We start from the raw sequence: 13,266 nt of genomic DNA, 5'->3' as shown, positions 1-13,266 counted from the left end.
TATATAAAAGCTCAATGTATGTGTCGTTGCTTTTATGATTGTAGTTGTCCGAAGCAAGAGTTGTCAGATTGTCTCATTGACATCTTCGTATATTTGGTTACAAAATCCGCATCATGATAACTGGTGAGATTCATTAAAAATGTAAGTGTAGGTAAGACGATTATTCATGAGGATTTATCTTGTAAATTTTCCTATATATAAAGTGCATTGTTGCCTTTTCGTTTCAAAACAAAGTTGTTGTACATGTAATGATGGTGGGAAAGAGCCAAAAACCTGACAATTGTAGTCCATTTTAAATGAGGCTGTTTAACCCTCTCCTTACTGGCCATTTTCAGTATCTTCTAAAATGTCATGCCTACCCTAAAAGCATGCTGACCATAATTTTGTTTGTAAAACAAGCTTTACAAGACAACATGAAATTCTTATTAATTAAACAAATATTATTTATTCTTCAAACTTGTGATGTACAAAATAAATCTGAGCAAGACAAATGTCTATTATGTCGTAACAAATGTGACCATTTTCATGTAGTTGGTAAGGAGAGGGTTAACACAACTAATTCAACGTTTAAAAGAATTTAATGCGGTGAATTTCATAAGTTATAAGTTCGCCATCACCACTGAGATGAAATTTTTATCATAGCAAACTCTACAATAGCAAGCATTGCAAAGCCCTCCGATTGTTTCTTTTTCTTTTTTGAATAGAAAATAAAGAAGTAACTAAGGTAAACACCAGCGACCTAGACCCAGTAATCACCTCGAGACGGATATGGCTCTGCGCGTGACAAGACAATGTTTACAAACGGAAATAGCGCCATCATTGTATATCTTGTTTTCTATTACAGGTTGAACACTCCGCCTTTTATGACTGCAGTTTTGCCTGACCTCGTGTCAATAATCCAACAGCATTCTTCATGAATTCATAAATGAGATTCGTCTCTCTGTTTTTTGTTTTTTTGTTTGTTTTTGTTTGTTTTTTTGTTTTTGTTTGATTTATTGGGGTTTTTTTTTGTTTGTTATAGGTATGTTGTTGTTTTGTTGTTGTTGCTTATGTCGTTATCCTGCATTTAACTCACATTGTACAAAACCAACCAAAATCTTTGTTGGAATGTGCCCAAAACACACCGATAATATGGTGAATTACAAGGAAAAATTATAGAATCAAGTTTCAAGATAATTCATATGCAACTGGTACTACGTAAAAGCATTTATACTGGAGGATATTATAGAAGATTATTACTAAATTATAATCACCTACGACTGGGCAGTCAAACAAAAGACTTACTAATCTTAAGCCTGAGCCAAGAAAGTGACTAAAATAACCGGTTATTATAAAAGCGTTTTCTAGTCTCTGAGTAGGTAGGTTTTTGCATAGAGCTGGGCGTGGTAAACACGTTGACTAAATCGGTTATTTAGTGCTGATAAATATCATAAATCTTCATACTTTTCCAACGCAAAAGATTTAATTAACACCACTTCCGGTATTGATTTTGTTTTGTTTCGTTTCTTTATTTGAACTTAAACCCTATTAATTTCCCATAGCCACACGATGGTCCTAGTTACGTAATATTGTTTGGTCAACGCACGCACAATCTGACCAACCAACAGAAAGTATAAAAGACTAAAATATTCAAGAAACAGGAATCAAACACAAACAAACAAGAGCAAAAACAATCAAAACAGAAAGCAATACTACGGATGACTGAAAAAGTTGTAAATAATTACCTACAACATCCAACGTTCTTTGTATTGAACATTTCTTTAGAACAAAGAACCAATGCACGTCAATGTAAAATGTTAATTATGGCCTTTATTTTAAAATTTCCTTATTTAAAATTTTGTTCATTAACATTATATATTAGATGAAATTAAACTTGATTCCCACAGTGTATTGCAACATTCCAAGAACCCCCTCCCCCTTTCCCCCCAAAAAAACTAATGAGGTATCATTCCTGAACTTGTTGAATTAGAGAACTTTACATAGTCTAGATGACAATGGTACCAAATTCTGGCCCTGATTGCAGCTGCATCTCATAGTTGACACTACATTACAGTTCAATTGAGAAGAAAAAGCGGGGGTAGATCCAAAAGAAACCTGGCGAAGGACCATGGAAAAAGAAATAAAGGAAGCAGGCCTATCCTTGTATACAGCCACCGCGAAAGCAGCCGACCGCAAAGAATGGAAATGCCCTATGTGCCTCAAGGCCCGAAGAGGATTGATTAAGTAAGTAGGTACAGTTTAATTGACTATCAATCCACTTGGTCAAAGCCCAGTACAGAATTCAGTACCATCATGTGTGCGGCATGAATGTGGTCTTGTGGTATGACACTCGCTTTCGGATCGGAAGGTCCTGGGTACGAGCCTCGCTCGGCGCATAGTTGAGTCGTTGGAAAAGTGCTCTTTATTCACATTCTCTCACCGTACTCAGGTGTAAAATGAGTACCTGGCCGTTAACAGCGTTGTCTCTGTCAGAAAAAATGTACTATCGCCGAACAGGCGTCACGTCCTATATGTTAAGTGTTACTGTTGACCAGAGACCCTTTGTAAAGCGCTTTGAGCACGTATAGTGGATATTGTTCTATATAAAAGCTCCATTTTATTTTTATTTTTTTTGATTCTGTACCGTTCTTAACCAGCTAACTGCCGTACTCTGGAAAGACGCGTATTAAAAATTTGGCCAGAAAACTCGTCCTTCAAATATTATTCGATTCAAATGACTCTCATCATGGCAAAAACTTTCAGACCTGGGACATCGCGAAGCCCCAGGTTTGAGAGTTTTTGCCATGATGAGGGTCAATTAAATCGATCGATATTTGAAGGACGAGTTTTCTGGCCAAATTTTTAATACGTATTTTTTTCCAGAGTAGGACTGTTAACTTGTTAAACCGTGTTCCAAAAGGTGTCGTGGATAGCTCATATACGATAGAAGCACGATCTTCCCGGCCAGGCGGAGTTGTCGTACCTGTAAGGTCGCGGGTTCGAGCCCCCATCGCCGCCGCGAAGTTTTTAATCTCTGTTGTCTTCTGGCACTTTCCTACTCACTTCATTTCTTGTTACCATTAACTGGTTAAATCCGTGTTCCAAAGGCGTCACTCTGCGGAAATCAAACGTATACTCTGTATAATCCTGACCTGTCTTTTTCCATATTAAGTAATTCGGCAGAGCCATAAGTTCTATTTGCTCGCTATCCCTTAATAATATAAATGATGACTGTTTGTTAGTAGCTACTTCTCAACATATCTGATGACCAAGCTACATACTTACCGATAGGTGATGACATATCAGCTACAAGGAAAAACTGATTGAAGGATACCGCTGTTGGAAAGGTTATGCATCTTAATCTTTGGCTTTGTAGTTTTGTGGTGGGACCCTCGCCTTCGGAGCGCAATGTCTCTGATTCAAGCCCCGCTGTCGGCAGCCTAAAGTTGAGTCTTTGGAAAAGGATATTTACTCACATTATCTCATCGCACTCAGTAGTAAAATGGGCACTTGACTTGTAACAGTGTATTCTCTATTGAAAAGAATAACATTTATTAACGCCTAGCAAGCATCATCGTTGACCCTACATGTTCCGTGTCACTGTTGGCTTGGGACTTCATGTAAAGTGAATTGAGTACGTTAAGTGGATACTGCTCTTCAATATAATACCAGGTTTGAGAGTTATTGGCAAGATGAGGGTAATTTTAATCGATCGATATTTAAAGGACAAGTTTTCTGGCCAAAACTTTAGAATTGTATTGTTTCATATAGAACGGCAGTATAAGTAGCGTTAGGCTTAACCTGAGTATTAGTCAACCAGTTGACTGCCGTACTCTAGAAAGATGGTATTTAAGATTTGTGAGGCTATGTGGTCTAGTGGTATGACACTCGCTATCGGATCGGAAGGTCTTACGTTCGAGCCTCGCGCTCGGCGCATAGTTGAGTCCTTGGAAAAAGCTCTTTACTCACATTCTCTCACCGTACACAGGTGTAAAATGAGTACCTGGCCGTTAACAGCGTCGAAAAAATTGTAATATCGCCTGACAGGCGTCATGTCCCGTCCTACATGTTAAATGTTGCTGTTGACCAGGGAGCCCTTGTAAAGCGCTTTGAGCACATTTAGTGGATATTGCGCTATATAAAGCTCATGTTTTTTTAGTCAACCAGTTGACTGCCGTACTCTAGAAAGATGGGATTTAAGATTTTGGCCCGAAAACTCGTAAAAGTCCCAAGTTTGAGAGTTTTTGTCAGGATAAATAAAATGAAATAAAATACCATTTAGTCATCCCATAGGGAAATTTATCTTAATGTTCCATTCCAAGGGAAGACTGCATTAACCCAGGCGTTAGCAGGAGTGCAGCGCCGCCAACTTAGCTAGGGCGAGGTGACTTGCTTAAGGCCACACAACGCAGCGGGTATTCGAACTCGGTACCTTTCGGGTACGAAGCAAAGACCATATACGCTGCCCCCAAGATGAGGGCCATTTAAATCAGTGGTTCAGATGGCTTGGGACTCCTCATAAAGTGACAAATTAGGGAGCAGGCACTGGTGAAAAACAAAGATCTGAATACTTAGTTGAACCACAGACCTAAACAAGTCTGATGTCCGATCCCCAAACAAGGCTAGATGGAGTATTTGTTTGTTTGATTTTTTTTTTTTTGGGGGGGGGGGGGGGGGGGAGAGAAGATTGTTTTTTTTTTGTTTGTTTTTTTTTTGTTTGTTTGTTTATGGGATGACTTTTTCTTTTCGTGTATTTTGTTTTCTTGCTATGTCTGGTACTGTTTCATAAACATTTTAAAGACTCATTGTAAAGCGTTTTGACTACGTCTATTAACTAGATGAATATTACACTATATAAAAGCTCAATATTTTATTTTTTCATTAATCTGATGGCGGTCACCCAGTTTCTTCTCTCAACAGTAAATTTAGTAACCTTCCATCCAAGATTGGATATCACACCCTTTGTATAGATGTTTTTATTATATATATATATATATATATATATATATATATATATATATATATATATATATTATTTTTTTTTTTTTTTTTTTTTTTTTTTTTTTTTTTTTGCCAGCAGCTGCTCTCAATCCACTCTTCTCTCCATAGATAATACAGCACAACTCCGAGTAGTCTGTGCTTCTCTCTGATCGTATGACACGGCACTTATTCACATCTCTCAAAAGGTACAAAGCACATGCCTATAGAAAGCGTCGTATACTACAAGAGTATTTTCATTAACATAACAGACTGGAGATCACACCCCGGCCCAGGCGGACTAATTTTTTTGTTTGTTGCTAGCATGTCATCCACTCATCCCTGTGTTCTTATGCATGACATTTATTCAAATACAATCAAACGTTTTTAAAATGCATACCTTTAGATAGTGTTGGATACTACAAGAGTGCTAGAAAAAAATGTAACCCATTGACAATAACAAAGAAATGAGTAGAAAAGTGCCATAAGACAATATAGAATGAAAACGTTGCAGCGAAGAAGATTCGAACACGACACAACTGTTACGGCAACTCCACCTGAACTACTTTTTTGGAGTGGTAGATGAACGTTGGTTGTAAAGTACCCCACTTGTGACCTGGCGGAGTTGCCGTAATATTCGAGTCGTGGGTTCTAATCCTCATCGACGCAAAGTGTTTATTTTTTATATTTTCCAAGCTCTTCTCTATTTACTTCATTTCTTCTTATTATCAAGTTTAAGCGCCTGCTCCACTTACGTTTAATTGTTTACTCTTAATTGTTTATTATGTCGGGATGATTTAAGTGTTAATCAATTATTCTGCACTCTGTAATATAACAAATATAGGTTCATGTCATGGCTTATTGAACTTGATGAAAATAGTTTCGTAACGTGACAAAAACTCAAATCTATTGTTTCCGGTCACTTCATCGTTGAAATCATTTATGTCACTTGGTTCCCACAATTTTGTGTCGATTTGGTTGCAAATGAAACGAAATTTGGCTTCTATTTGAATCTCGTGAAAGTACATCAATCACCGAGAAGCATATTGAGCATATTGAAATCGTGAAATGTTCTTTTAGGATTGAATAATCAGATAAAAAGCTACGTCCTTCAGTATTTATATAGCCTTATGGTATGACACTAAGCTACTGGCCCTTAGTCTCTATGTGGTCATCTATAAGTAGTACTTCCGACTCATTAGGCCCATGGAGCAGGAGTTTATCCCGGTTTCTATGGCGTAAACGGGAATAGCAATTGCTTGCTATTTTTTGGATAGGACGCTAGTCTATCGCAACATACTATCCGTCATATCTAAGTGTTCCAGCTACCCAATCACTGCTGGGTGGAGAAGGGGGTCAGAAAAAAATCTTGACTGCACCCGGGATCGATCTTGGTCTCTTTATATGTGGAGCGAGTGTTCTAACAACTGAGCAATCGGGACCGCCAATTCCATCTATGTGCTGCGCAAAGTTGAGTTCTTAGAAATGGCTCTTTAAACATTTTGTCTCTTTTATGTGTAAACTATGTCCCGGGCATCTAGAAAAGGTTGTAAATCTCAGTAAACAATATAGCCTCGTCCCACAGTAAGTGTTACTGTTGGCTAGGGAAGGTAAGGCAATTTGATAATGGTTAACGATATTGCCCTATATAACAGCTCAGGTTTTTTAGTAACATAATTTGTTTTGCATATATGCCCATACATATATAAATGCATACATACATACATACATACATACATACATACATACATACATACATACATACATACATACATACATACATACATACATACATACATACATACATACATATATAAATACATACATAACATACACAAACAAATAAACATACAAACAAACACGAATTCACACATAGGCACGCACACTTACACATTTACACACATATCCAACTAACAAAAATGTCATCAAATGTCAACAAAAACAGAGTAATATTAAAAGAAATTACAAATAAAATTTTATTTTCATTTTAGAATGTTTGGTGATGAGCAAAATAAATATAAATAAAAATGGAATTAAGGTTTTTGTTTCATGAATGGATATTTTCAAGCGATAGTCGATTTCGAAAGTAAAAATTAAAAACAACTGCAGCAAAGTCAGATATCATAAAATTGATATAAATATGGAGATATTTAACTGCTTTGTTTGCTCTAAGACGCTTTGTATTCTTCAATAAATTATTAAATAATGATAAACAGGCAAAATAAAATACTGAAATTATTTATCTTATAAATTTTGATCAACTTATGCAATATTATCATTAGATTGTTCAATTGAAAATCTACCGAGTCAACATTATCTTTTTTTTTTTTTATTCATTCTTTAGCATAAGGTCCATTGACAAATTTGACTTCAGATTCATAGTTGTATATTATAATGTAGATGAGCTTAACATTTTATAAATTGAAACATGTTCCAATTGTATGTGCTCTCTGTGCTTTTATAAAAGATGATTTTGTTTCAACTCATTCTTCAGTTCTAGCATTGTGTTTAAAATGTGATTTAACAAAGCTTATTATTTAAATCAGTATTCAGTAATCAGAAAATGTTTGGAAATCAAACGATCTGAGTTTTCACACTCATAGGAAGGTACATGTTTTTGGATTTTTTTCCTGTTTTTATTTTGTTTTTTGGAAGAGGAAGAGAGAGAGAGAGAGAGAGAGAGAGAGAGAGAGAGAGAGAGAGAGAGAGAGAGAGAGAGTGTCTGTTCAATGTTATAGTTATCATATAACGTTATGACAAGTGTAACTAAATGACAAATTGCCATATTTGTGGACAATAAAGATCTATTATTATTATTATTATTATTATTATTATTATTATTTGTGTTGGTCTGTTTTGGGGTTGTTTTTTTAATTTGGTGACATTCCACGAAGCATTAAAAATATTTAGATGTGCGTATGCAGCTTTATTCGTTTAACCATATATATTTTTCTATGTCATATTGTATCTGAGTACTTTGATTTTCAATTTTGTTAAACAGCCCAATCAAGTTTATTTAAAGTATAATTGAGTTTCAATACACAAAGGCCAGTTACTTTCTTTAGCATTTGTTTTATTTCTCAGTTTTGTCGAATAATATTTGTAATGAACATGGAAGTGTAATCTATACTTTTTGTTCATATCAAAATGGTTGATAAAAATACTTTAATTAACTTCACATGTTTTGATACAACCATTTAAATATAAAGAAATTAATACATGTCTGGCTTTGAGAAAGGACCTGTTTTATGTTTTGTTTTTAGTCACAAGAATCCAAAGAAAAATCGTGAAATCATTAGACAGATAATAACTGAATATTATTTTTCATTAAGGTCCAGGTTAACCGTCATGATAAAGCACATCTAACAAGCATAAATGATGCTAACATCATAAAATATTGAATGTAAAACATCAGAAATAACTTATTATTTTATCGAAAACCAGACAAAGTTAATGAAATCTCTGTGCAGTATTGAGGTCTAATGCCGTGACATTCGTAGGTAAAACGAATTCTGCTGTTTGTGGCTCATAGTCGAGTCCTTAAAAATTCCCTAAATCCTCATTTCATTTTCTTCCCAAACGCAGGCGTCCTTCACCTCATGGAGAATTGCCTATTGTAATAGCGCCTTAACCCTCTCCTTACCACCTACAGCAAAATCGTCACATTTGTTACGACACAAAATACATTTTTTTCTTATTCAGATTTATTTTGTACATCACAATGATCTTTGTTTAATTAATAAGAAGAAAAAGTTGTTATGTAGAGAGATTGTTTGATTTTAAAAATGAATTTTTCTGCTGGGTAAGCCTGCCATTTTGGGAAAATACTGAAAATGGTTGGTAAGGAGAGAGTTAAGATGCAGTCTGTCTCATTGTTAGGTGTCCCGTTTGTATCTAGTATTTGGTTTGGCGAATAATCTTAAAGCTACGGTAGCGTTATTTTTCTGGTTTGATTTCCGGGAAAATTGATGATAACGATGTCTATGCAGAGGCCACCCATTGTATATCATGAATAATTTAACTCGGTATGCTAGGAATCGATTATATAAAACTATGCTAAAACAAGTTTAAAACAGTATGCGATCAACGCAATCGATGACTGCTTTTTAGTTTTGATAATCAATTTCAAACTGATCATTTAATAACAATTTAACCACTAAAACAAAATCAACGTCGCCTTTTAACTAGATAGGTCAATAGAATAGTTTTCCCATTTTGACATTGAATTCGAAATGAAAGGAATCAAAAATCAAAATAACAATTTTAAAATCAAATTTACAGGAAGCAAGCCAGGTTAATCAAGTCAATGTTTGATCTTTTCGATGTGAGAAAATTATGTAAAGACAAACAAAGGTGTGACTGAAACTGGTTTTGTGATAACAATGATCTCTGGAATTTTGTAACAAGTAATCCTTTCAAATAGCGTTGGCAAACCAATAATGAGAAAAAATATGTAATTATCATGAATCAATCAATTCAATGGAAATCAGTTAGAAAACCTTTGTCTTTGGTCTTCAGTTTTAATTCAAGAATGTTGTTTTCCTTCATTTAGTCTTTTAAGATTAATTATTAGTTTTCGAGATCACAATAAGAGAAGAAAAGACCAATGAATTGAATATTTATATTTTTCTACAAACAAATTCTTGTCTTGGTCATTTGAATATGTTTTCACAACAAAGTTCAAAATTATTATATCATATTCCAAACTCATGTGCCATTAAATGGTAAATAAACAAGATTCTGACATTCAAAATATTGAACGAAATCAATGGAACTCAATAAAGTATAAAAGTAACCTCATGCTATGTATTGAGATAAGAAAATTAAAAATATACTCGTTTATAACTGATGAAAAAAGTCACAGAAAGTGCAATGACAAAATTTAAGCTTTAAAAAGTGTCATTAAAATGTTCAATGTAAATTATCAAAATATCGACATCTAGCAAATCTGTAATAATTGAAAAGCGTTTTGGATGTGAAATATCGTCTATTTGTAATATGCAGTATTGGCAATAATAAAAAATAGTATTAGGAGGTCAATAAAAAGCTTTATTCTAAAGTTCTAAATAACGTGTAAAGAATGAAAAAGAACCTTATGCTATTCCTAAGTATCCTTTGCCTTGAGCAAATCAGTCACGTGTTTTTATGCAGATAAGAATATAATAATATAGATTTTATGTAAATTCAACATTATAAGTTTGTTGGTATGATAATATGTATATAATATAACAACAAATTCATAACAAAGTATGTTTAGCTTTGTGTCAAAAAATAATTTGATGGAATAATAACGGAGAGGTGGCTTTTTAAATGTATCGGTTTTAAGATTGAAATAAAAAATTTCATTAATCTGCTTTTCATCGTTTAATTTATTTCGGTTTTTGAACTTTTTGCACTGTTCGCATTGCGCTTTGAACCATCAAACGTGTTTCTCCAGTCCTGTAAGCCGTTAGTAAAATATTGCTTGTTGTGTCCAAAACCTTTTGGGCTCCTTCCGAGTTGCCTTTTAATCATTTCATCCCATTTCATCAAACCAGGATTGTAGCCGAAAGGTACACTGAATGCATTATTGGGTTTGTCCATACCGAAATTTCTTTTGTAGAGGTATTCTAACAACGAATCCTGGTCCTTGCCAAAAACTGCACGTTTTGAATAGTCTCCCCAAGACTGGAGACTTCCACCGCTTGGCTGTCCAAAACCAGAACTGGAGCCTACATTACCAAGACCTCGCTTGATCATCCAGTCATTCCAGGTTTGGAAACCGGCTTTTTGCGTGGGAGACAACCCTTTGAAGACTTCATTTCCAGAACTGGGAAAGCCTCGTTTTTGTACCCAATCTTTCCATTGTTGAAAGGTCTTTCCGTAACCCGCTCCGAATTTGGACTCATCCCCTGGAGTAAGAAATCCTCGCTTTTCCATCCACTCTTTCCACGCTTGGAGATTCTTGTCGCCGAATGGATTATCTCCGAAGCTTCTTTTGGTTAACCAGTCGGACCAGGACTGAAAGTCCCCTGGGTTATTAGATGAAGTAAACTCGGCGTCTTGATTACCAAATTGTGCTTTTCTTTTGTCATCATCGTCGGCTGTTTCCAGAGAGGCAGTTAGGCATTGCATTGGAAGGCAGATTGCAATTAATGTGATGGGGATCCAATATATTTCCATGGTTGTTGCTCTTGATTAAATTCTGGGAAAAAGAAAAAAGAGACATTTGTTACATGTTTTTATAATACTGTCCATAGTTAATGAAGAGCGACAAAGCTCTTAACGGACAGGCTTGATAACCCCAAATTATTTTGGGCTGTTTCGTCTTATGTTAATATTCTGAAACAAAGAAAAATATTAGCCATCAAAACAATGTTAAACTAAGTCCATAATTAAGTTCGGTTATTAGACCTGCAAATATGTCCACGTCGGTAAACACCAAACAATAAATGTGCTCCATTGAATATCAAATTAACGAAATTAAGGAGCAAGCACCAGTATAAGATAAAGATCTGAACAATTGTGTTTATGAAAGGTGCCAGACAAAGCAAGAAAGAAAAATAGAAGAAAAAAAACCATCCCAAAAAACCAGTCGTCGGTCTTTTTCTTCTATTTTTCTTTCATGCTTTGTCTGGCCCCTTTCATACACACTTGTTATGATCTCTATCTTGCACCTTTAACTTGCTCCATCAGTTTAAAGAAAAATTATATTGTTGTTAAATGTATGACGTAACAATGTTTTATTGTTCATCTACATTATTTCAATATCAAACGTTTGTGTGTCGTTGTAAGCAACACAGAAAGGACGGTTTTTAATATTTTGATCTGTCCTATCCGACGTGCACTTCTTACAGGTCTGATAACCCAATCCCTTTTGGGCTCATTGTTGAAATGAAATTTCAAAAAAATGATGCAAAATATTGTCCATTATAACAGTGTTAAACTAGATCCATAAGTGAATACGGATGTCAGACCTGCATATATGTACACGTCTATCTTGCCTCAGTTGTCGTAGCCCATCTAACAACGTGTCATAGGTACTGTCTATTATGTTATAAAGGCAAAATGCTTTCAAATGTGCGGCGATGTGGTCTAGTAGTATGACTCCACCTTCGGATTGGAAGGTCCTGGATTCGAGACCGGCTTTGCGCATAGTTGAGTCCATTTAAAAGGGTCTTTATTCACATTATCTCACCGCACTCAGGTGTAAAATGAGTACATGCCCGTTAACAGCGTTGTCACTGTCGAAAAATAAAATGTAATCTCGACTAATAGGCGTCATGTCTCGTTCTAGATGTTACATGTTGCTGATGGCCAGGGACCCTTTGTAATGCGCTTTGAGCTCGTCTAGTGGATATAAACACTCAGTTAAAACAAGAATGAACCCGTCTTTCTGTTTTTTAATTGTAAACAATATAGACTAAATAGAATTATAAAGTGCCAGGTGATAAATGTAATTATGTTTTCAGGTTTACCGTTCTTAGAAAAAAAAAAAAATAGCATAACCTTGTTGGCCAGTGTTTCCCGTTGACATAATTTGGACCCCTGTGTTGCTAAATTATGTCCATATTTGTACACTTAGCTCTTATAATGGATTTTGAAAATAATTTGTTTTTAACATTATTGCAATGGATTGTATTTTGCACTTGTCCCAGAGCATTTCCGTTACTAACAGTGAGATCATAACATTTTTCTTACACGTCATTAATACAATTGTTATAGTATATTGGATATTTGGTGACTATTAATGGTATCCTTATATTTTTTTGTTTCATTCCACATTTGTTTTCACTTTCATATAGGTAATTGCCATCAAATTTAATTATTTATTGCCGAAAGGATATGAGCCACGTGTACATATATGCAGGTCTGACATCCGAACCTACGTATGGGCCTAGTCTAGCATTGTTGTAATGGACAATAGTTTGCGTCATTTTTCGAGATTTCCATAACAACAATGAGCCCATAAGGAATTGGGTTATCAGACCTGCAAATAATTACACGTCGGATAAGAGTAAATAAACTTGAAACTTGACTTGTTGTAATGGAAATACTCTCAAAACAACCCAAAATATTCCCCACTACAAAATGTAAATACAAGCCCATAATTACGTTCGGCTGACAGACCTGCAAATATTGACTTTGCTGACGCCTTGGTTATTTCAGTCCTCCCTTGGAATAGATAAAGATCCTAAAGAAAAAGTTTCCCTTAGGGATGAATACAGGGGAAATAATTTTAAAAATTTAATATGTTCTTATTCTCCGTGTACGTAGATCTAGTACTCTTGCCGTCTATTTTGTTTAATTTCCAAAAACACATATTTTTTC

At 35.0% G+C, this 13,266-nt stretch overlaps 1 protein-coding gene across 1 annotated transcript in view; it reads right to left on the bottom strand.

The window, feature by feature from the left end:
* Window positions 1–7,796: 7,796 nt before the first annotated feature.
* LOC144964291 (uncharacterized) overlaps window positions 7,797–13,266 on the bottom strand; it is a 69,778-nt gene continuing 64,308 nt past the window's right edge. Inside the window, exon 2 of the mRNA XM_078898383.1 lies at window positions 7,797–11,140. Coding sequence (XP_078754509.1) covers window positions 10,321–11,118 — 798 coding nt within the window. The 5' untranslated portion in view covers window positions 11,119–11,140 and the 3' untranslated portion in view covers window positions 7,797–10,320. The remainder of the gene's footprint in view (window positions 11,141–13,266) is intronic.

Source organism: Berghia stephanieae, chromosome 2 (genome assembly GCF_034508935.2).
Source record: "Berghia stephanieae isolate SIO BIC M18660-M18661 chromosome 2, UCSD_Bste_1.3, whole genome shotgun sequence".
NCBI lineage: Eukaryota > Metazoa > Mollusca > Gastropoda > Nudibranchia > Aeolidiidae > Berghia > Berghia stephanieae.
The sequence above is the reverse complement of the archived record's forward strand: the minus strand, read 5'-3'. Positions and strand labels throughout refer to the sequence as shown.